The sequence below is a fragment of the Panthera pardus genome, unplaced genomic scaffold, assembly GCF_024362965.1.
Source record: "Panthera pardus isolate Hobbes unplaced genomic scaffold, ASM2436296v1 HiC_scaffold_24, whole genome shotgun sequence".
Lineage (NCBI taxonomy): Eukaryota > Metazoa > Chordata > Mammalia > Carnivora > Felidae > Panthera > Panthera pardus.
The window spans coordinates 136,216,962-136,238,263 of record NW_026526810.1 but is presented as its reverse complement, the minus strand read 5'-3'; the positions used below and the strand labels follow the sequence as shown (position 1 = coordinate 136,238,263).

General features: G+C 46.1%; 1 protein-coding gene across 1 annotated transcript in view; it reads right to left on the bottom strand.

The window, feature by feature from the left end:
* The window catches only part of RCOR1 (REST corepressor 1), a 126,759-nt gene extending 112,177 nt beyond the window's left edge, over window positions 1–14,582 (bottom strand). The window contains exons 1-2 of the mRNA XM_019461907.2: window positions 14,031–14,582; window positions 13,897–13,956 (exon numbers count right to left, since the gene is read on the bottom strand). Coding sequence (XP_019317452.2) covers window positions 13,897–13,956; window positions 14,031–14,334 — 364 coding nt within the window. The 5' untranslated portion in view covers window positions 14,335–14,582. The remainder of the gene's footprint in view (window positions 1–13,896; window positions 13,957–14,030) is intronic.
* Window positions 14,583–21,302: the final 6,720 nt, after the last annotated feature.

Genomic DNA, 21,302 nt, shown 5'->3' with positions numbered 1-21,302 from the left:
TGGGGTCAGGGAAGCCAAGGCAGGCCTGAGTTCGGGGGGGGGGGGGGGGGGGCGGGGGGGAGGGGTGCGGGGGAAGAATGTCAGAGAAGCGAGAAGGCTGTGCACAACTGCTGCGCCTGCCCGAGGTCTGCAGAGGGCCCCGCGGGTAGTGGGCACGGCACTGACAGCACGTTACTACACACCGGAAGAAAATTCTTGAAGCCTGGGGATAAAGAACCACCCAAAACGATAAAAGGGAACAATCCACGAAGCTCACACGGGGCCAAGAACAGCGCGGGCTCCCAACAGCCAGAGTAGAAAACCTCGGAACTCACGGACCGTCAGTGGAGCGCGCACAAGAGTTTTGACTCCGTGGGGGCAAATAATTAGCCCTGGATGAAATGCTGCTCCGATGCTGCCTACCAAAGCTTGAAGATCTGAAATGAACAAACTATTTCTAAGGAACTTAACCATGTCCCAGAAAAAATGCTCAAGAATATTTATAGGAATACAAAAATATCCAGCATCCATCAAAGTAAAATTCATAATGTCTGGCATCCAAATTAAAAACTACCAGACAAGCAAAGAAGCAGGAAAAGGCAACCCATAATGAGGAGAAAATCAATCAATCAAAACCAACCCAGAAATGACGCAGATGATAGAATTCAGAGACAAAAGCATTAGAACAATTACAACTGTATTTCAATGTGTCTAAGATATTAGAGGAAAGACTATGTTAAGCAGAAACATGAACTATATATATATTTTTTAAAGACCCAAATCAAACTTCTAAGGTATGAAACCTATAATGTCTGAGATGAAAAAATTCTGGATGGGATTAAGGGCAGATCATACACTGTAAATGAATAGAGAACTTAAAGACACAGCACTAGGGACGCCTGAGTAGCTCAGATGGTTGAGTGTCTGACTCTAGATTTCGGCTCAGGTCGTGATCTTGTGGTTCATTAGTTCGAGCCCAGAGACAGACTCCGTGCTGACAGCAAGGAGCCTGCTTGGGATTCTCTCTCCCTCTCTCTCTGCTCCTCCCCTGCTTGAGTGCACGCTCTTTCTCTCTCAAATAAATAAGCATTAAAAAAATAAAGACAGAGCAATAGAAACTATCCAAAATGAAACAAAAAAAGACAAACAGCATCAGTAAGCAGGGGGACTTCAATCAGCCTATCATACATGGGGCTGTACACTTTAAATACGTAGTTAATTTTATGTCAATTATGCCTCAATAAGGCTGTTTTTAGGAACCTAATCTTTCAAGACAAGGTTGAGCCCTCAATACTGTTGGTTTTTTAAGTCCTATATTTATCTTCAATATAGCCATACACCTTAATCATCTTTCTGGTTTAATTAGGTACCAAATAATCACCTCAAAAAATAAAGCTCTCCTAAGCTTTCCATTTCCACTTGTGTTCTCAAGGACCCTCATCATGAACGCCTTAACAGTAACATTAAACAACTACCCAGGGCCACCTGGGTGGCTTGGTCGCTTAACCAACCGACTCTTCGTTTTGGTTCCTGACATGATCTTGCCAGTTCATGGATTCGAGTTCGCACTGATGGTGCAGAGCCTGCTTGAGATCCTCTCTCCCTCTCTCTCAAAATAAATAAATAAACTTTAAAACGACAACAGATACCCAGCTAAAAGAACTGAGTACACAGCCATCCCATCTCACTCTGCACCTTGATTAAAGAGGCAAAATTTCTGAACCAATTATAAAAATTAAAAACAAAACTTTCATTTCATCAGAATCTCTAGATCAATGCCGTCCCATAGAATTTCCTGGAGTAACAGAAATGTTCTGTTCTGCACTATCCAATATGGCAGCCAGCAAGTACACAGTGCTACAGAGCACTTGAATTGTGGCTAGTGTGACAGAACAGAATTTTTTATTTTATTTAGGTTGTTTTGTTCTTTTTAACTAATCTCTGTGCCTAACGTGGGGCTTGAATTCATGACCCCAAAATCAAGAGTCACATGATCTATCAACTGAGCCATCCAGGAGCCCCTTATCTAATTTTAACAAATTTAAATTTAAATATTTTCATATAGTAGTGGCTCCGTTATTGGGCAGCTCAAGACAAAAAGAAAATCTATACTGAAATTTTTAAGATTAGAATTTTCAAAATAATTTAATATTTATAGCTTACATATATTATTAATTTTTAAATTAATAAACACCATAAAATTATAAACACTGAAAACCTTTCTTTTTTTAAGTAGGCTCTATGCCCAATGTGGGACTCAAACTCATGACCCCAAGATCAAGCACATGCTCTACCAACTAAGCCAGCCAGGCACCCCTGAAAAAACCTTTTTTTTTTTTTTTTTTTATTCTGAGTGAGAGAGAGCGCACACAAGAAGAAGGACAGAGAAAGAGGGAGAGAGAGAATCTCAAGCAAGCTCCACACTAACAGTGTGGAGCTCAAACTCATGAACTGTGAGATCATGACCTGAGCAGAGATCAAGAGTCAGATGCTTAACTGACTGAGCCACCCAGGCGCCCCTAAAAAAACTATTTTTTAAAGCTTGGCTCAAAGGAGCATTTCGCCTAAAACTTCCTGGTTCCTTTAATCCCCCCACTCTCCACCACAGGAAGGATTAGGTGACCCTCTGTATCCTGCCAGCAATGTATGAGGGACTGGGGACAGTGGGGAATGAGAAGTAACTCCCTAACGGGGATGACATTTCCTTTTAGGGGTGTTTTGGAACTAGACGGGATGGTGGTTGCACAACAATGTGAATGTACTAAATGCCAATAAATTGTTCGCTTTAAAACAGTTAATTTTAGGGGTGCCTGGGTGGCTCAGTTAGTTAAGTGTCCAACTTTGGCTCAGGTGATGATCTCAGTTCTTGAATTTAGCTCTGCATCAGGCTCTGTGCTGACAGTGTGGAGCCTGGAGCCTGCTTCAGATTCTGTCTCTCTCTCTCTCTACCCCTCTTCTGCTGGCACTCTCTCTCCCTCAAAAATAAACATTAAAAAATAATAAGATAAAATGGTTAACTGTATATGTTATGTGAATCTCACCTTGATAAAAAAATTGGGAGGTGCCTGGCTGGCTCAGTTGGAAGAGGATATGACTCTTGATCTCAGGGTCATGAGTTCAAGCCCCATGTTGGGTGTGGAGATTACTTAAACAAATAAAACTTAAAACAAACAAAAAAAATTAATGTATTTAAGCAAGATGTGCACCTCTAATTTACATAAATTCATTATAACGAGAGCACAAAAAATAGGGAAAATCAGCTTCTACATGTAATCTAAAAATTCATTTTTCCTTGGGTTTCCATTTCTTAAATGACTGAGCCTGCTGCTTAGTTATTAAATGTGCATTACAAAATGCCTATTCAAGGAACACCAGCCACATCAAGAACATGTTCGTACTAAACTCAGAACCACATCCAGCTGTGACAAGTTAGCAGAAGATGAGCCTTAAAAAAATTTTTTTAAGTTTATTTATTTATTTTGAGAGAGAAAACATGAGCAGGAGAGGGGCAGAGAGAGAGAGAGAGAGAAAGAATCCCAAGAAGGCTCCACACCCTGTGCAGAGCCTGACACAGAGCTCAATCCAACGAATCCTGAGATGACGACCCGATGTAAAATCAAGAGTCGGACACTCAAAGGACTGAGCCACCCAAGGACCCCGAGCCTTAAAGTATTTAAACCTGAACTGGTGGCTCAAAGAACTATGCCGCTGCCCTCTATGAAAGCAGAAGCTCCCAGAAAACTCTACGGTATTAAGACCACACTAACTACTCCCTCTACTCTGCTATCCCTACCTTCTGCGTCCGCGCTAATTCTGAGAGCAGAACGAGCCCCACGCCAGCAGAGGTAAAGGCACGTAACCTTCCGTGAGAGGGGTGCATGTGTGTGTGCGTAAAACAGCACAGAAATACCCTTAGTTCAGGTCAACGTTAATGTTTAGGTAACCCCCAAATTTTAATTTACCTTTTCAGACACAGGCCGTCAAGCAGTCTTTCCTGGCCACTAGATGAAACTGAAGAATAGCACAGTTCAACTTTAGGAGCAAAGACTCACCTAAGTGCCCTCAGTTTAAGTACAAAGGAAGCCTTGAGGTTCTAGGCAGACAAAAACTAGTCCTTAATTAAATTACACTATGATAAAATCAAACACGGCACAACTCACATTTGAGTCAATCAGGAAAAGGCTTGCAATTTTCTTTATACTCTGGTCTCTGAAAAATAGAACAAAACTAGTAACACCAAGGAAAATATACCTTGGATGGAGGTGGGACAGGGTTAGTTTGGTTTAGGGTTTTTTGTTTGTTTGTTTTTGCACAGGGTAAGGAGGACGGTAATAATATACAAGGAAGGGATTAGTTGCTGAACAATACTAACCAGGTAGTTGGTACGGGTGAAATCAAGCGTTGCTTAAAAATACTCTCTCAGATATTTTAATTTATCATTTCACACCTTATTCAAGACATGGTTCTTAAATTTATTCCACAGCTAAAGTTCAATGTGAACCTGTAAAAAAATATATTGGGTGGGACTGGGGGTGGAGACGGGATAGTTGATATTTAAATATTACTCTCATATCTGTTAAACTGAAGGGTGGCTAAACTAACATTATCCATTATAACCTTAAATCATATAATCTTAAGAAATCACTCCCCTCCAAAAACCCCTGTAATTGTATTTTAAGCTCTGAAGACTATTTCAACATACATGCAGTAGTAAAGCAACTCACTCCAATCTGCGCCAATCAACCAAACCAATCTGTGTTTTCACTGCCAGGAAGAAGAGGAATATAATTGGGCACGAAGCAGATTCTGGCAACCATAAACATAAAACTCCAGAACACCTGGGAGCACATGGAAACAACCAACCAACTGACCCAATAAAGCACTACTTCTATCTTTAAATGTTTCTTTTTAAGTATTTTAAGCATGGAGCCCAATGCGGAACCCAACGTAGGGCCTGAACTGAGCACCCTGAGATCATGACCTGAGCTGAGGTCAAGAGTAAGACATTTAACCGATTGACCCACTCAGATGACCCTAAGTGTTTCTCTTAAAAAGGATTTCTGGCTGACTCTCCCTGAAATACAGCAGGTTGAAATCTGACTCCAACTTAACAATTAATGGTTATCTTGGAGTTTTTCCTTTCTTAGTGATATATAAAATGATGTTGCATTAAAAACAGAACTACCCTACAGCCCAGCAGTTGCACTACTAGGTATTTATCCAAGGCATACAGCTGTGCTGTTTCGAAGGGGCACACGCACCCCCATGTTTAGAGCAGCCCTATCGACAATAGCCAAAGTCTGGAAAGAGCCCAAATGTCCATCGATGCATGAATGGATAAAGAAGATGTGGGATATAGATACAAGGGAGTATTACTCGGCAATCATAAAGAAGGAAATCTTGCCATCTGCAACTACGTGGATGGAACTGGAAGGTATTATGCTAAGCGAAATTAGAGAAAGACAAATACCATATGCCTTCACTCATATGAAGCCTTTGAGATGCAAAACAGATGAACACAAGGGAAGGGAAGCAAAAATAATATAAAAACAAGGAGGGGGACAAAACATAAGAGACTCTTAAAGACAGAGAACAGAGGGTTACTGGAGGGGTTGTGGAAGGGGGATGGGCTAAATGGGTAAGGGGCATTGAGGAAGACACTTGTAGGGATGAGCACTGGGTGTTATAATAGGGGATGAATCACTGGAATCTACTCCTGAAATCATTATTGCACAATATGCTAACTAACTCGGATGTAAGTAAATAAACAAACAAAACACCAAAACAAAAAAGAAAAATAAATAAATAAGTAATGGGGCATCTTACAACTAAGGGCATCTTAGAATGAATGCACTACCTTGGGCAACTTATTAGGTTGAACCAGAACAAAAAGCCTCTATTTCCTCATCTGGAAAATGGGAATAATAACGTTACCTTATATGATCGTTGTGACTGTCATATTTAAAATTATTTAATAAATACTAAGCGTTCAGGGCAACTGAGTGGCTCAGTTGGTTGAGCATCTGACTCCGGCTCAGGTCATGATTTCACGGTTCGTGGGTTCAAGCCCCATGTTGGGCTCTGTGCTGACAGCTCAGAGCCTAGAGCCTGCTTCAGCTTCTGTGTCTCCCTCTCTGCCCCTTCCCTGCTCACGCTCTGTCTCTCAAAAATAAATAAACATTAAAAAATAATAAACATTAAAACAATAAATACTAAGTGTTCAAACCAGACTGACACAGAGTGAGCACTGTCTTCACCTGGCACTGACAGATCATTCCTTTGGAGGTTTTCTGTTAGTGATGACAAGTTTTACCTCCCCATCCACACACTCACCCATTCCCTTTTAATTAGTGGCAAATCCATTGGACAGATAAATGTAGCACCATACCCATTTGTAAGAAACTCAACTTCTGTTACAGGAACTAAAGCCATAACTTTAACCTCTAACATGCTAACATAACCACATGGTGGACAGAAATTAAATCAGAAGCTTTCAAATCACCTGGCACTGTAATTTGGGTCAAGCAGTTGATAAGTTAGCACCAAAATGATCTAACACTGAAACAAAACAAATGAAGATGCGTCAAGTCTCAGTGACATTCATCTTCCAAGTCAAGGGTCCTGGTGATAATAATTCCAGGGACTATATACCAAGGCCAGGCTCTCGGCAGAAATATATCCAATCAGGAACATTATTTTTATTCGTTCCTAATCAAAGAAACTCAATCGACCCGCAACCCTAACAAAGGATTAGTACCAAATATAAAGAACTCACACAAATCAGTAAGAAAAAGACCAACACTCTACAGAAAACAGCAAAAGACACATCCAGGGGAGGAACTCAAGTAGCCAAAAAACATACAAAAAGACATTTTAAAAAATGCCAACATAAACCACAAAAGGATAGCACTGCAAAAAGTTAATAAATCTAACCTGATAGTGAAGACTGGGTGAAAAGGAACTTAGGTGCCTCGTTAGTGGACATGTACTTGTTTGGAAAGCATCAGAGCAAATGAATACACAAAATAAGTCCACTTACAAAAAGACTTTGACAGTAACAAAACATATTGCTTATCATCCCTAAGTATGCATTAACGTACAAAAACATGCACGGGAATTCTGAAGGCCTCGAGAGCCGGCCGCTCCGATCTCCCTTCGAGAGAGAAGTGCTGAGAGAGGTTTCATTAGCTGGCAGTCCCATCGGCCTGGCACCTCTGGGACCCACTGCAGCATACACACCAGCGCCAGGCCAATGCCCGAACCCAGCCGACACTCCAGAGCAGGGCCACCCCTGCCCAATGGGCTCCTCCAACAAGCAATCTGCTGCGGCTGAGGCTTTCTCCAGGCTGGATCCCAGCCTCGGGCGCCGGGATCCAACCATCCATCACTGTGCTTTCTGTTTTCCTTCAGGGCTGTCGCACCTACATCCAGTCTGAGGGGCTTTTGCCACCTAACCTTCCTCTCCTCTTTATCCTTCACAGGCATTTACCCCTACGAATCTCTTGCAAATCTAATCCTAGCTTAGCATATGCTTCTCAGAGGAAGCAAATGAACTATCACAGGAAAAACGTAAATCAACTTCGAATTAGTGGAGGGAGGGGAAGAATTAGCCTTTAGCTGCACCTGACGCAAATACAGCCTAATATATAAAGTATTAATCACAGTGGTGGGGACGTGTATTATTTCCTGTTCTATCTCAATGTTTATTTTTTTAAAAAATAACTCTATCGTTATAATTCTGTCCTATCCTATGGTAATAATCAAAGATATTCAAATTATGCATAATAACTATCCAGTCACTTCAATTTGTTAAAAGCTTAACTGTTACTTCTGGTTCTAAAATTATAAACACATATCACTGTTCCCAATTGCCATACCCAGTAACAAGGCTTTAAAACATCTAAAATAACACAAGGCTGAAGTCTGACCTCATATGGTCTCCAGTCTACCTTGTAGTACTTTCAATGGTTAGGTACTGAAAGACAAATATAAGTCACTATCTCTCCAGCCCCTATTTTCCTTATCTAGGACAAAGGAAGGCTGGGTTAGATGGACATTTTAATTTTTACTCTCATTACTTTGAGGGAGGGAAAATCCAAAAACTTCAAAAATTATGTCTAGTATGAAATTTTTACTAAAACCCACATCTTTAAAGAATTTGCCTAATATGAAAACAGGAGTTTTAGGGATCACTGTTAACATCTCATTTAAATGACATCCTAATGTCATTCTAAAATATGGATTTCTCTCAAACATTTTAGGAGAATGCTTTTTAAATCAACTTCAAAATATTCCATTTTTAAAATTCAACAAAGGAAATTCTTATGAAACTCAACACATTAGATAAGATGTATTTTTTTTAATTTTTTTAATGTTTATTTATTTTTAAGAGAGAGAGACAGACAGAGAGCGAGTGGGGGAGGAACAGAGAGAATGGAGACACAGAATCCGAAGCAGGCTCCAGGCTCCCAGCTGTCAGCACAGAGCCCAACGCGGGGCTCGAACTCACAAACCGCGAGATCGTGACCTGAGCCCATGAGCCAAAGTTGGACACTTAACTGACTGAGCCACCCGCACGCCCCAAGATGTATTAATGAAACGTTCAAAACACAAAACAGAAGAAACTGTTACACTGCAACTATAACCCTACTTTCCACAACTGCTCTTTGAAGCTGCAGGGAAAATTAACTCAGTCCAAATGACGAAATCAGTGTTCCATCCCCAAGCCGTTCCTTACTCAGACTTTTACTACGCTGGTACAGAGATTCCTCTCCCAGAGAGTGATTTAAAGTTCTGTTTTAAATAGAAATACAAACTTAAAACATACACCTGAACAAGGATCATTGTTTTCCATCAGAGTAGGTGACAAACAAGCCTATTTCTTTTTACAACATTCATGGAACCTCTGAAGAAAAGCTCAGAAATGAGAGCTAAACCATAAATTCATTACAACAACCTATGATGTAAAGAAGAAAACAACAGACGACAACCTGGGGAAAAATACAGTAACTTGGATACAACTTTGATATTTCATCTCCAAAGACTTCAGACTTTTTCAACTCAACTGCCCTGCAAAACCTTAATACCAAGGAAAATGGCTTTCTAAAAGTAAGCCGAGATTTCTTCAGTACAAATTAACACTGATTTTAAAACAACTATGTTGTGGTGAGCTTCAACCAGCTAACCTCTGAATGACAGTCATCACCCCAGGAAGGGAGTACCGTGGTAAAAGAACGCCACCTTGAAAACACTAACTCTCAGAGACAAGGACCTGGAAGTTTAGAGTAAAAACTCCCTGGCTCAGAACCTAGTTAATGTGTACCTCTCCTGGCCTGGGGACGGATTCAAGGTATCTTTAGTACAATCTAGAAACCTGACCTGAATTACCTATACTCTCTGGTCCTCAGTATTCTTTTCTGCTCTACAAATGCTTTGGACTCCTTCTCTATCTTTATATCCCTAAATCGTAGCAAATACATGTGACTCAAAAACAATCATCTTCAAATATCTCAGCGCACAACTTGCATTCAAGTCAATGTTTTCATCATAACCCGGTCTTCCCTCCAAGTAAAGCAGGTAATGCAAGGACCACTGGTTGGCAACCCCAGTCACATGGATGACAATTAAAATAAGGACACCAGGAGATGTTTACTTAGCATTCACTGTGCGTCAGGCACGGTGCTAGGCATTTCACATGTGTAAGGTAATCCCTTCTCTTGACGAAGAAAGTTCTATTCTCTGTTTTACAGATGAAGGCAAACTCAAGTAACCTGGGGCGCCTGGGTGGCTCAGTCAGTGGAGCCATCAACTCCTGCTTTCAGCTCAGGTCATGATCTCATGATTCCTGAGTTCGAGTCCCAAGTCGGGCTCCACACTCACAGAGAGGAGTCTGTTTGGGATTCTCTCTCTTTCCGTCTCTCTCTGCCCCTCCGAGCTCGCATGCACCCACGCACACTCACACTCACTCTCTCTCTCTCTCTCTCTCAAAATAAATAAACTTAAAAAAAAGAAAAAAAGTGAAGGAACTTGCCCAGGGTCAATACGGAGCTGGCAAGAGACACTGCCAGGACCCAAACCCAGGTCTGACAATTCTCACCGCCCAAGCTGTCTACCCTACTGCTTCTGAAAGAAACATGAAATTACAAAGAGGACTATAACTGATACAATCCTAGACCATTAGGGATGCAAAGAACCCCTGATTCATGACGGAGGAAACCGAGGTTCCTGAAGATAAAATGACCAGCTCCACCTTTTACCACCTGCTCAGTCACAGAGATAGGGCATTCAATCTCCTGACAACTAGATTTAGGCGTCTCCCCACCACACTACTTAACAAAGTTGATCTCACACCATTTATCATTACCCTAACCTCTCATTTGAGTGAACACTGCCTCAAAGTATGTCTAAATCACAATACAATCACCGTAACTTGTGAATTTAAGAATATCTATAGAGTTGATTTTTACAATGAAACTAAAGCACAGAAAATAATGTGGTCCAGGACAAACACAGAACCAGCAGTAAAAAGAAACAAAAAACAGGCCAAGACCCCCTGTTCAGCAAAATTATTCCACATTAAAGCATTAACGCATTTTACTAAGAGAAATCAACTCTGAAGTGACAAGCTGAGCCAATGACAACCCAAAATTTCAAATCTGATGAAACTGGATTCAATGTACAAATACAGGTTGCTTTTTTAAAGGACTATTATCTCAAAAATATTTACCAATAACAACTTCTTCTTTAAGAGTCATAATTTTAGTATCAGTGAACTGTGATACTGAAAACCAACACAGGATGAAAGTTGACATAAAAACACATGCTTCAGAAAACAAAGAACTTGAGTCAACCTTAAAATCCTGTCACCGTGTTTCTCTAGCTAGAATGCCAAACAGTGGTAGAAATATATAGGCTACAGATTCCTGCCTTGCATGCATACCAGTAAGATCACGGAAAACATTCACATCTTTATATAGAAAAACACTACTCATTTGAAATTAAATTATGCTTTGCAAGTACATATAGGAAATAACTTACCAGAAGTAGGACAGAATAAGCATTCCTCCTTCTTACTCTATTCTACGATTACCAAATTCTAAGACACCAATGACAACATACACAACGGCATGGGGTCTGGACACCATACGTGGGAACAAAGCCTAAGTTAAAGATGTAGAACTACATTCTGGTCTCTGTTTTCAAAACTAATTGATAAAATTGCTCCTATCATTGTAAACATAGATGGTATTTTAAATTGCCAAGCTATGCCACAGGCCACTAATCTAGTCTGGGTCTTAATTTGATTATGAAAACCTAATGAGGATTTTAGGGCTACAGAGCCCCATCCGTTTCAGTCACTATTTTGTAAAGGATGACAGAAATGGATCTTCTTTGGACAATGCAGGGAGTATCAGATGTTCCCAGCTTCGACCATTTGCTTTTAAAGCTAAATAGGCTCAATTTGGGATAATATGGGTAAATAAAACCTGACTTAAAAAAAAAATTAAAATCAACTTCTTCCACTCACAGTGGACTCCAACTCATCAGAGACAGTTAAAAAAAAAAAGAAAGAAAGAAAAAAGGGCTCTCTGAAGAGTTTCACACTCGTTCAAAATTCTGGTTTAAAAAAAAATGCATTCCAAACTCAGGCAGGGAGAAAGGACAAGCACTAACAATCCCAATCTCAATTCCATATTACTCCTAGCTTACACTCATGGAAAGAACTGTTCAGTCTAAAGACCTAAAAACATTTGGGGGGGGGGGGGGGGAGGAGGTGGCTAGGAAACAAATATGGTGTACCACTTCTACTCCAAAATGGAAGTCTCCTCTCCCCTTAGATTTTAAGTTCCATATAAGAACACGTTGAAAAAACTCACTAAGAAACAATAAGGTCCCACAATTTTCAGCCACATCTATGAATCTGTCCTGCTGCTCAGACTGGCAAAAGAGGGCTTAAAACTATTTCATACCAGTCAGATTCCTTTCCAGCTTAAAACAACACAAAATAGGCAATCTGTAAATGTTAATGCCACAACCCAACCCATTGGCAGTCAGACTATGCAGAACATTTACAATGTTTCACTTTTAGAGTGGCAGGTCTCTAGCAAATGCATGCTGGTACCTATTCCATGAAAAATACAAGGGCAGCTCAAGAAAGGATCCTACTGTATCTGCCATTTCAAAGAAAAGAACAAACCCAAAGCCAGGCTCACTACTGACATCGATACTTAGAAGAAGATCAGAAATCTAATTCCTGTTGTTGCCATTTCCTTAGTCACATCCAACATACTTAAGTAAAGGTCTCAAAACCAACATAACCAAAACGTACTAAAAATCGACCAACTTACTAAAAGATCCGTGGCAAGTTGATTTTTTTTTTTAATCTATGTGAGAAACTTGGTGACAACCTATGCTTTATGTTCCGTGTATTAAAACAAAGATGGACTTGACCTACAAAATGAAGATAGGGTCAACTGTAACCAAAAAACAGCATGCTTCCCCTGGTGGCCAACCTAGGAATGGAGAAGGCATGCACACAAGAGAAAAAGCCTGGTCTCCCAGTTCTATCTGTCACTCTTGTCAATGAGAAGTCACTACCAAAAAAGGAAGATGTGGGGGAAGGGGAACCGATCAAAAAGACTAACACGAATTAAAAAGGAACACAAACCTGGGTGTTAAGACTACATAAATGTAAGCGATTTAAATCAACAGACTAAAATTTAGAAAGCAAATATGGGCAAGGTCATTTATTCCCAGAGTGCCCAAAAGCTCACTCAGGGATCCCTGTGTATTTTCACTTCAAAGAACGCCCAGAGTTTAGTACCTTAATAACAGCTCAAGAGCGATCTCCTTTCTCAAGGACTAGATCCTTGCAATTTTCTGCAGTCTTGTTTCCAAGGAAAGGCAGTTATGCATTTATTTTCTCAAATAAACTAGTGGTATAACCTAGATACCCTTCTGCTCTAAAGCCCTCCAACCAGAAAGCCTGTTAGCTCCACTTGTGCAAGATTCTTTCGAATTTTATTGCATAAAACCCATGTCCTTTCGAACATCTTCTATGCCAACAATCTTTAAAGAACAGTCTCATGGAGAGCCGGGCTAGAATCTCACGCACTAAAATCTGACGAATTCCTTTGTCTGATTAGATTTTTTCTGGTACCACTTTAAATTTGCTTCCACGCAGAACAGCAGCAAGGAAAGTAAATGTTCCATTCTAGGGTGGAGGGATCTCTTGGAGGTGGAAATAATTCGTTAGGCTAAAGCTTCCCAGGGTTCTATTCTTTTCACAACCCCTTCCTTCAAGAAAAACAAAACAAAACAAAAAAGGAAACACACGGACGTTTACAAATAGGTCCTAAAATCGAACTGCCACGAGCAAGCCTCTCTTCCCCGGGCAGGCGCCCTCTGGGAAGCTCACACTTCTTAACTGAATTGGGGGGGGGGGGGGGGGGTCGTTTCTCTCCTCCCCCCTCGCCCCAGGCTGGGAGGGGAGGCAGGGGCACGCAGAAGCCCGGGGGCCAGCAGGAAGAGAAAAAGGCAAGTGCTGCGACATTTGGCAGGGCAGAGAGGGGTCGGAGGGCGTCCCGAGTCCGGGGCGCTCGCAGCACGCTAACTCTCCGGCGCCGCCACCCCTACCCCCGGCCGAGGCGCGGCCGGCCGGGACCCCGGGACCCCCCGGGCCGACGCCGCCCCGCTCCTCGGGGGCGCAGCGGGCCAGGCGGCAGCGACCCGACCGGGGGGCGACTGGAGCCTCCCCGGGGCGCGGGGCGCGCTCGCGGACCACGCTCGGGTGTGTGCTCCCCTCCCCGTCCTCGCCCTGCTGTTCTCCCCGCGGACAGCAGGGCGAACACACACAAAAAGAAAGTTGTCCGGGGGCCCCCGCCCCCTCGGGTCGCGGGGCCCGGGGGCGCTACTCACCGGGGTCGAAGTCGGGCACCACCGCCTGGTACTGGGGTCCGACCCGCATGCCGCCGCCACCTGCGGGGAAGCAGAGCACCGCGGTCAGCGCGGGCGGGCGGGCGCGGGGGCGGCGCGGGGCGGCTGCCACCTACCGTGCTCCTCGTCGCTGGACGAGCCCGAGCTGCCTTCCTCCCAGGAGTTGCTGCTGCTGTTACCATTGGGCGCCGCCGCCGCCAAACTTTTATTCTGCCCATTATTGGGGGCGGCGGCGGCCGAGGCGGCGGCCGAGGCGGAGGCGGCGGCGGCGGCGGCCGAGGCGGAGGCGGTGGCCGAGGCGGCGGCGGCCGAGGCGGCGGCGGCGGAGGCGGCGGCGGCCGAGGCGGCCGAGCTGGCCGCGTTGTTCCTCCCTCTCCGCTTCCCTGAGACCTCGGGGCCCTTCTCCACCATGGCCGGCATCGGCGGGGGCCGGGGCCGGGCGAAAGTGGCGGGGCCCCGCGGCTCCTGAGGAGGGGGCGCCGGGCGGGGGGGGGGGGGGGGAGGAGCGCGGGCAGGCGCGGGGCCGGGCGGGCGCGGCGGGAACCCGCGGGCGCGAGTCGGAGCCGGGGGTGGCCGGGCGGGCGGAGCGCGGTGCGGCTTCAAGCCCCCAGCGCCGAGCCGAGCGCAACTTTCGCTCTCATCGCCGCCCGCACTTCACTGGCACTAACTACTCCGGGAGCCGCGAGCGGGCTGGGGGGGGGGGGGGGGGGAGGGGGCGGGGCCTGGGGCGAGCCGGGGGTGGGGGGGGGGAAGCCGCGCGCAGCCCAACCCGACGCGGGCTGGCTCCGCCCCCCCCGCGCGCTCCCATTGGCTTGTGTGGGATTCGGACGGCGAGCGGCAGCGCGGTTGGCTCGGCGAGCCCGTCTGTCCAAGGGACGGGGGCGGGAGCGCGGGGAGGGGGAGGCTCCGGGCTTCCGTTGGTCAGGTTCGGTTGACGCGTATCGCCCGCTGTACGTGGTTTGAGGTTTGCAATCTCTCTACGCCCCATGATCCATCTCTCTAGGCAATAGCGAGGAGTTAGCTGCCCTCCCCGCCCCCTCCCTCTGCTGCGGCCCCCACCCCCTCACCTGCGCGCACCACCGGCAGCCTCGGCCCCCACATTCCGCGAAGGGCCCCTCTGAGAGTCCAGTTGGCTTCAAAAAGTAAAATATGCGCGACACGAGAACAGAAATTGAATGCAAGGTCGGGACTATTTTCCCCTTCGCGCGGAGGATTACATCCACAGTTTGAATGGGTTCTATACAAAGAGGGGAAACTAATTGGAAGAAACTAATTGCGCCCCCACCTTTCCCAAGGGATTTGGCGGCGGCTCAGCGCCGCGGGTCCCCGTTGCAGGGGACAGGGTTCCCAGGTGACAGTCTCCCGAAGGGAAAGGAAACAGCGGGGTGGGGGGGTGGGGGTTGTGCTCAGAGTATTTGTGGAGGCTTCTGCTAATTGGGTTGGGGGAGGTTGGAAGTCGCCGCAATTGCCCCAGTCGCTGGCGCGCCGCGTCCAAGGGGACCGGAGGGAGGGTCCCGAGCGGCCTCTGCCCGGACGCAAAGTCCGGGTCCCGGGTCCCTTGCCATCGTTGAGGGCCGGTTAGTCCTCAGTGAAGAGACCGAATCGTCCCTGCGGGAGGGGACACTTACAGAAATGGGGAGGAGGACTTATAGAAATGGGCTGGGGCCAGGAAGGGTAAAGAGGAAGAAGCTATTTTCATCCCAAGCCCTTGGTAGTGGAGGAGGGTCAACTTCCTCCCAGGCAAGAGCCACTTTTCCGGATCTGCTGCCTGCCCTGCCTCCCCTGATCCACGCCGAGCACCCAGCAAGGGAGAGCACGACCCAGCTCGAGACATCCCTGCCTGGTGTGATCACCCACCAGCCCGGGGGCTGCTTTACCGCTGGATGGGGGTTTGGGGGGAGCGTGGGACTCCCCTGGAAGTCCTCGTAGTCCCACCTCCACCACCCGCCCCCCCCCCCAAACAGCGCGCTGCTCCTGCATAATTAGGAGACAAGAGAAGGTCTATAAATAATTTTTTTAATGCAACGGATAGCTTTTAAGTTACTTTTAAGTTGCTTCAAACCTGAGCTTTATAAGGGGACAGTTTACACCAGCTCAAGATATAAATAGCTACAGGGAGAAATCTGGAGTTTTATGGTTTTAAAACCTTAATAAGCACAGTGTTCTCTAACACATTTTATGCAGGATGAACCATCATTATTAACTTCAATGATGTGACCACGATCACTTCTGCCTCAATGGCTAGGAGCCCTCCTGGAGGAGGAGGAGCCGGCTGGCACCAAGTTCAGGGTCTCATCTCCAGGACTCCCCTTAAAAGGATGCCCCTCTCATTGGAGAGCCCCAGGCGGTACAGATGTGTGCCCTTGGGATACTCCTCCACCAGCTGGCCTGGGTAGGGTCCAGACGGCAAAGCCCAGGGTTAGGAACCAGAGGAGGCATTCTGGGGCTGGGCCACCTGGCGGAGGGCCTCTGTGACTCATCTGGAGGTGAGCACTGTGTAAGGAATGAGGTTAACACCACTCTGCCCTGCTCACTTGGTGTCCTATGAAGTTCTACCATCAGACCCTGGAATGATTAGCCTACAACAGCGCAAAGGTGATATTGAGTCATTTATTAGGGCAGCAAGGACAGCATGACACGGGTCATGAGTGCCACCCACCAAACCCCAAGGTTGGGCTACTTCCTGGCTGTGGTTACATCTTTGGACTATCCAACCATTCACTTTTTTCAACAAATATTAACACCTAAGTTACTTTCAACATATGCCAGGCCCCTTTTTAGTTTGAACCCAAAGCCACATGGATACCATACTGACCTTGACCCTCCCAGCTTCCTCATCTGAAAAAACACAGATAATAGTTAACTACTTCCTGGCCTAATGGATTTTTATAGAGTCCACCTCCCTGGCCCTGATCTTCCTCCACCGCAGGGAACCTGCAACTTTATGAAAAGCCCCTTCCTGCCCCTACCTATTGTGTGGGATATCCACACAACTCTTGTGATTGGGAATTTGTGACCTCAGACTTCAAACTGGCCCGCCACACAGTCAGCAGCCCGACCATGTTTTTCAGTGACACTCTCTCCCACTCTCTGAGACCCGTATATCCCCACCTTCTCTCCTTTCCTTATACCTCCCACAGCTCCTCTGCCCTCCGCCCTCACTCAGAGCCAATAACCTCTCCTTATTCTTCAGCGAGAAATCGGAGGCCATCAAATGGCATCTCTCTCCTCTTCTGGCCTCCAGACTGGCCCCAAGTCCCCCACCTGCCACACACACCCCCGCCGCCGCCCCCCCCCCCCCCCCCCCCCGCCTCCGCTTTAGTCTCTCCCACTGTGATCTTGATCTCAGGCACCCACTTCCCACTGCCCTCCCCTTGCTGGTCTCCTGTGCCCTCAAGCTCTCTCTTTCCCCTGAGTCAGCATTTTCCAAAGAAAGGGAATAACTCCCTTGCTCCCAAGTCCATGAACCTCCTCCCCATTTCCTTACTAACCCCACAGAAACCTGCAAAGATGTGTCTATACCTGCCTTCTCCACCCCCTTCCTTCCTTCCTAGTCTTTCCTTACCCCACCCTAGGAAGGCTGTGTCCCTACTCTTAATTCTTGCTGAGGTCACTCACAACCTCCAGGCTGCTGAAGCCAGCAATCATTTACTGGTTTCCCTGAGCTCTTCTTCCACAGCACCTGAGTCCACTACTCCATCTTCTGGAAACTCCTGACCTTTCTAGACCTCAGGATGCCTGGTTCTCCTACCCCACAGGCCACTCCCTTCCGGTCCCCTTGCAACCTCCATCCCCTCCCTGGTTCCAGGCTCTGTGCATGATGCATAGCAGGTGCTCATTAAAAATGTGTTGAGTGAAAAGTGGATGATAGAGGATACAGAGTGCTGTTGGTGCACAGAGCAGGAGTCAATCCCGGTGAGGGGAAGATTCCTGAAACAAGAGAGAGATCTGACCAACACTTGATACAAGCCCTACAAGAGGGGGAAGGCCTTTGAATTTTATCAGCCCGGCATCTCCCCAGCATAAGCTCCTCCCCAACATCCTCCTTCAGGAGTTTGGCTGGTGGGGAGGGGGGCGGGGGGGAAGAACCTGACAAGCACGTGACCCAGGCCTGGCTAATCAGACCTCCCCAGCCCCTTGGCTGCGGTGAGTGCCTCAGGCATTGGCACATGACCGAGCCAGGCCAATCACTGCCCTTTCCAGAACTTTTTCAGACCCTCTTAGGAAAAAGCCTGTCTCTAAGGCCCAGAAAAGCTTGGAGCCTCTCGGAGAGGACCTTGATTGGAGCAGGTGGGCCAGGTTCCCAGGACTTGTGCTCAGGTGCCCTGTGGTATGTGGCCCGGGCTAGTCTAGGCCCTGCTCAAGGGAGCAACCCCTCCCCAACCAGCCTGTGGGAAGAGGAGAGCTGAGGCCTGATGAGAAGTTTTGAATTCTTCTCCTCCCTACACCCTATCAACCAGGCCTAAAATGCTGCCCTTTAAAGTTGAGCATTTGGGGGCACCTGCGTGGCTTAGTTAAGTGTCTGACTTCAGTTCAGATCATGATCTCGCCGTCTGTGAGTTCAAGCCCCGCATCGGGCTCTGTGCTGACAGCTCAGAGCCTGGAGCCTGCTTCAGATTCTGTGTCTCCCTCTCTCTGCCCTCCCCTGCTTGCGCTGTCTCTCTCTCTCTCCTCTCAAAAAATAAACAGTAAAAAAAAAAAAAAATTTTTCAATAAAAAAAATTTTTTAGGTTGAGTATTTTGAGTTTCTGTTAGAACTTAAAGATTCTTGGTACAAATAACTGGGCATTAACCTGGTGCAAAACAAGGAAAGAATATGTAAGCAGAGGAAACAGCACCCTCCCCCTCCCCTGTGAAAGACTTACTGATAATAGCTGGTCTTGAGGGTGTACCTGTGTGCCCGGTTCTGTGCTCAGCCTTGAAATCCTGCACGGATTCAATCAGCCCACTAAGCCCATCAGGTGAACACACTTATGACTGGTTCCATGCCTTGCAGGTAAGCAAACTGAGGCACCTAGGGGTCAAGTCATCCGGCCAGTGGAGGATCCCGCACTTCTCAGCCACACAGCTGTGCAGCCTCGCCTTGTTAGAAAATTCTGCTAGGTGAGAGATAGCTTCCCCAAGTCTAGAGCCAGGCAGAGGACAAAGGGAACTGGAGCTGGGGTGGCAGGAAAACAGCCCAGAAGCCAATCCTGGGAGGGTTTAACCCATCAAGACTATTCAGAAACTGAGACTTGGGGCACCTGGGTGGCTCAGTCGGTTACGTGTCCGACTTTGGCTCAGGTCATGATTTCACAGTTCATGGGTTCGAGCCCTGCTTTGGGCTCTGTGCTGACAGCTCAGAGCCTGGAGCCTGCTTTGGATTCCGTGTCTCCCTCTCTCTCTGCCCCTCCCCTGCTCATGCTCTGTCTCTCTCTGTCTCTCTCTCTCAAAAATAAATAAACCTTTAAAAAAAAAAAAAAACAACTGAGACTTGAGGCAGGAATTTTAGCCATCCCAGGAGTTCTTAGCTGGCAGTCTGTGGATAGAATTCAGGGGGACTGTGAACCTGGGAGGATAATTATGAACCTTTAGCTGAAATCCAGCATTTTCTTCAGTTATGAATGTAGGTGGTATTAGCAATGGCTGTGACTCTGACACTCATAGAATTCGTGGTACTGTTTCATCACATTACAATTGTTGGAAAGAGCTCAGAATAGAATGTACACTCATCTCCCAAATCACAGAGACGTTAGACCCACCTCCAGATCTTGTTACTTGATGTGTTCATAACTCAACAAATAAATCAAGATGGATCATACACCTAACTGTAACAGCTAAAACTATAAAACTCTTAGGAGAAAACACAGGAGTGAGTCTTTGTGTCCTTGAGTTAGGCAAAGGCTTCTTAAATGCATTCTGAAAGCATAAGGAACAAAAGAAGTATATAAATCAGATTTCACCAAAATTTAAAATTTTTGTGTTGCAAACAATACCATCAAGAAAGTGGAAAGACAGTCCACACGATGGGAGAAAATATTTGCAAATCACACCTGGTAAGAGACTTTATCACGAATGTATAAAGAACTCTCACAGCTCAACAATAAAAAGACAACCTCATTTTAAAATGAGTGAAGTGAGGTGCCTGGGTGGCTCAGCGGGTTAAGTGGCCGACTTCAGCTCAGGTCACGATCTCACGGTTCGTGAGTTCGAGCCCCGCGTCGGGCTCTGTGCTGACAGCTTGGAGCCTGGAGCCTGCTTCAGATTCTGTGTCTCCCCCTCTCTCTCTGACCCTCCGCCACTCGTGCTCTGTCTCTCTTGCTCTCAAAAAATAAATGAAACATAAAAATAAATAAAATGAGTGACGTATCTGAACAGACATATCTCGAAAGGAGATGCACAAATGGCCAATAAGCACATGAAAAGATGTTCAACATCAGCTCTCAGGGAAGTGAAAATCACAACTCCTGTGAGATGCCACTTCCTACCCACCAGGATGGCTATAATAAAAAAAGAGATAATAACAAGTGTTAGGATGTTGAGAAATTGGAGCCCTCACAACACTGCTGCTGGAATGTGGAATCGTGCGGCCACTTTGGAAAACAGTCTGCAGTTCCTCAAAAAGTTAAATACAGAAAACAATAGGGGAAAAAAAAGTTAAATACAGAGTTACTATATGACCCAGCAATTCCACTGCCAGATATCTAATCAAAACAATCAAAACTAGGGGCACCTCGGTGGCTCAGTTGGTTGAGTGTCCGACTTCGGCTCAGGTCACGATCTCACGGTCCATGAGTTCGAGCCCCTCGTAGGACTCTGTGCTGACAGCAGCTCAGAGCCTGGAACCTGCTTCGGATTCTGTGTCTCCTTCTCTCTGCCCCTCCCCCACTCACGCTCTCTCTGTCTCTCTCAAAGATAAAATAAAAACATTTAAAAAATTGTAACGAAAGACCACATTATATCTGATCACCTTTCTATGAAATGTCCAGAACAGGCAAATGCATAGAGAAGGAAAGAAGATTATTGGTTGCCAGGGGCTGGAGGAATAGGGTAATAGGAAGTGACTGTTGATGGGTACGGGGCTTCTTTTTGAGGTGATGGAACATTCTAGAATTGATTGTGGTAATGGTTTTGCAGCTCTGTGAATACGCTAAAAACGACTGAACTGTATAGTTTAAATGGGTAAATTGTATGGTATATGAATCCTATCCCAATGAAGTAGAGACGATTAAACAACAAAGAGGAATCGGGAGGAAGGAAACACAGAGAATACATCACAGGTATCCTGGCGTTCCTACAGATTTTGTTTTGTTTGCACCCCTCGTGTGCAGGGGGAGGCTGGGAGAGCCTCCCTTCAGGGCCTGGACATCTCCCCCATCTGGCTCCACCACGGCCTCCTTGGGTGCTGC